Source organism: Solanum pennellii, chromosome 3, assembly GCF_001406875.1.
Source record: "Solanum pennellii chromosome 3, SPENNV200".
Taxonomy (NCBI): domain Eukaryota; kingdom Viridiplantae; phylum Streptophyta; class Magnoliopsida; order Solanales; family Solanaceae; genus Solanum; species Solanum pennellii.
Window position 1 is genome coordinate 49232082 of NC_028639.1, and position 3259 is coordinate 49235340.

General features: G+C 37.7%; 1 protein-coding gene across 2 annotated transcripts in view; it reads left to right on the forward strand.

The window, feature by feature from the left end:
* Positions 1-608: 608 nt before the first annotated feature.
* The window catches only part of LOC107012117, a 7794-nt gene continuing 5143 nt past the window's right edge, over positions 609-3259 (forward strand). The window contains exons 1-3 of one of the 2 annotated variants that reach the window (XM_027915827.1): positions 609-823; positions 946-2321; positions 2640-2839. In XM_027915827.1, the coding sequence (XP_027771628.1) occupies positions 1161-2321; positions 2640-2839 (1361 nt within the window). In that variant the 5' untranslated portion in view covers positions 609-823; positions 946-1160. The remainder of the gene's footprint in view (positions 824-945; positions 2322-2639; positions 2840-3259) is intronic. The other variant, XM_015211855.2, reaches the window with a different exon arrangement.

Sequence of the window (3259 nt, forward strand, 5' to 3'; positions counted from 1 at the left end):
TATATATATAAATATGATCCTTCTAAAAAATGTATACTTTAATCTTTTTCATGCATAAATTATTTTTTGACTTCTTTGATTATCATTATTTGAGTTTCTTATTGTTCTTTTATTTTTTCATGTAAAGAAGAGAATTTAAAACTATTTTTCGGATATATTGTAATTTAGTTTTTGTATTTGTAAAAAATAATAAAAAAAAATGAGACATTTATAATTAGTGAAACATAAAAAAATTTGACCATCAAAATAAGAAATTTAAATTGATCATTAAAATGAAAAAAAGTCAAAAAAAAATTAAATACAGGTGTGAAGGATCAAATATACCTGATTATAAATTTTTCAAAATAATAATTTAAAAATTAAATTAAAATTAATTTTTCACTTTCATTATAGAAAAAAGGGTATGGTGAATTACATGTATAAGAATGAGAATATATATGAGCTACATATATTAACTCTAAATGACAATATTGAGAGTTATTTTTCCAAAGGTTTTTTTTTTATATAAATGTGACAAGTTAAATTGACAAATGAATTGGGTAGGAGTAAATCGAAAAAATATCGTTAATGATGATGTGTCAGCGTCATCATGAGATAGCTGCTCCTCTCTTTTGGTTTTACTTTTTCTAAATATTTTTTTAAAAAAATAACACAAAAGCTTCCCATCTTTCAACAAAAATATTGTAATTTCTCATACCATTTCTTTTTAATACAATGTTTGTCCCGCTATATTATATTATAATTATACTACTGATATAAGCTTATGCATTCTATTCAATGGTGGATTTATTTATTCTTCAGCCATAAGCGACAACCTTCACTGGTAAGTTCTTCTTTTTCATGCCTTTTCAGTTGTCTACTCTTAGATCTCAATGCATATTTAATGGACATTTGATTGCATTCATAAAATTTGGAATTTGTCTGACTTTTCTCTAATCTGATCAGGTGATTGTGATATATATCCAACTTGCCATAGTTCATCTATGGATTTAGCGGAATTTGGTTGGAAACTAGGTTTAAGGTTGCTTCTTAATAAATTCAGTTGCTTGATTTTGGTGGGGAAATATGGTGTGTTCTGTGCTTAGGTGGGTTTTGATTAGGATAACTTCATGCTGGTGTGATGTGTTAGGAGTTTTAGGTTGGGGGTAGTGGGTTTGAAGATGACAGATGTTTTGCAACAGAAGCCTGATAGCACAGGAGATGATGCCCACTCTGAATTTGAGAGGGGATGGGAGGAGTTAATGTGCGGACACTTGGACGAGTGTATGTCATTTGCTTCATCTACTTCAGCACGAAACACTGAAGATGAGGACGATGACAGCGATGGTCCTGTGAGAAGAAGAAGGAGGACTACTTCTCTAATTGAAGGTGATGATAATCTGGCTGAGTCTTCTGCTGCTAGGCGTAGGCGTTCACGTATTTTGAGTAGGTGGGCTGCTAGACAGGCAGAACATATGATAACTACTATTGAGAGGAGGAATCGTGAGTCGGAGTTGATGGCACTAGCAGGTTTGCATACTGTGTCGACACTTGATTCTTCGTTCTTGACGGAATCACAATCTCCTACTTCAAGGCGTGATGCCGAGAGGACAAGCAGTAGGTCGTCGACTATTTTGCAAATGTGGAGGGAGTTGGAGGATGAGCATATATTGAATCATGCCCGAGAGAGGGTAAGGGAAAGACTGACACACCAGAGGACTGTGGACTCTAACACCAATATTTCTAGTACTAGTATCTCAGAAAGCCGGGAGAGCGAGAACCATGATAGTTTGGTGGATGCTAATGAGAGCGAGAATGAGTATGGTACTTGGTCTCATGACGTGATTGGACCACAGATTGAGAACAGCGAGCAAGGGAACTCCAGCCGTGAACAGTCTCCTGATCTAGGGGAAGTTGAGAGGGAGAGGGTAAGACAAATTGTTCGTGGATGGATGGAGAGTGGGATCAGTGACCATTCACCTAATGTCTCTCAGGGGAATGGTGGCCCAAGAAGTGAATGGCTGGGGGAGACAGAGCGTGAAAGGGTGAGAATTGTGAGGGAATGGGTCCAAATGACTAGTCAACAAAGAGGAGCTCGTGGTGGCAGAAGGGAAGAACAGTCCAATGGGCTTAGTGCTCAAGCTGATCGTGTTCGTGATGAGTCTGTTGTCGAGCATGAGGAAGGCCAGCCAGAGCATGTACATAGAGACATGCTGAGGTTGCGTGGCAGGCAGGCTTTACTTGATTTGCTTGTGAGAATTGAAGGGGAAAGACAGAGGGAACTTCAGGGTTTGTTAGAGCATCGTGCGGTTTCTGATTTTGCCCACCGTAGTAGGATTCAGGTTAGCTGTTATTCTTCATCCAGTTTCCCTGTCCTATTTTTCTTATGGAAGCCTCAATAGCAGTCATGATTCAATTGTCCACGAGGGCTTATGTTTTTTCCTTTGTTATATTGTGAAGTTTGACATTTTGAAGCTGAAAATTGAATTAACAGGAGATGTTCGATATCTTGAACTGTGCTTGTTTTTACTTTGTTCCTCTTGGAGGTAGATGTAACTGGCCTTTTTGAGTTGTTATTGAGGTGTCTTTGAGCTGTTAGCTAATCTCTTCTAGAGTTGTTCCTTTCTTGCTTAAGCATCTTATTTTATACCCTCTTACAGTCACTACTCAGAGGAAGGTTCTTGCGAAATGAAGGCCCTGCTGAGGAAGAGAGACCACCTTCAATGGCAGCAAGCGAACTAAATCATCTTAGGCAACGCCACACTGTCTCTGGGCTTAGGTATATGGCCTGGTCAATTATGTTTTGCTGCAGGATTTGTCTCAAATTGAATTTTAATCAGCTGTTGAAGCTTGCCTTTATGTAAGAAGTTATTAAATGTTTGTTTCCATGTGGTCTACCATTTCAGTTTTGTTGTGGAGCAGTAACACCTAGTCCAATTTCCTTCTGCAGCTGTCAGAATAATTTACTTTTTTATAATGGTTGTTTGTAGAGGAGTTATGTATACTACTCAATGTGATCATAGATGGTACCTTGTTGTTGAGGTTCCAGCATTATCCAACTATGGTTCCTTTGTACAGTTTGTTGATGCCCACGCCCAAGATCAATTATTCCTAGAGTCAAACTTTGATTGCAGTGCTACTTAATTCCTAACTGCTGATTATCTTACTAATCAGCAATATTTAAATGATTCAGTTACAGTTGCCTAAAACGTCTGAGGAAGTGGGAATGTACCCAGCAGATCTTTTAGTAGCAAATACATTGTTTCTGTGGGTGGGGGGG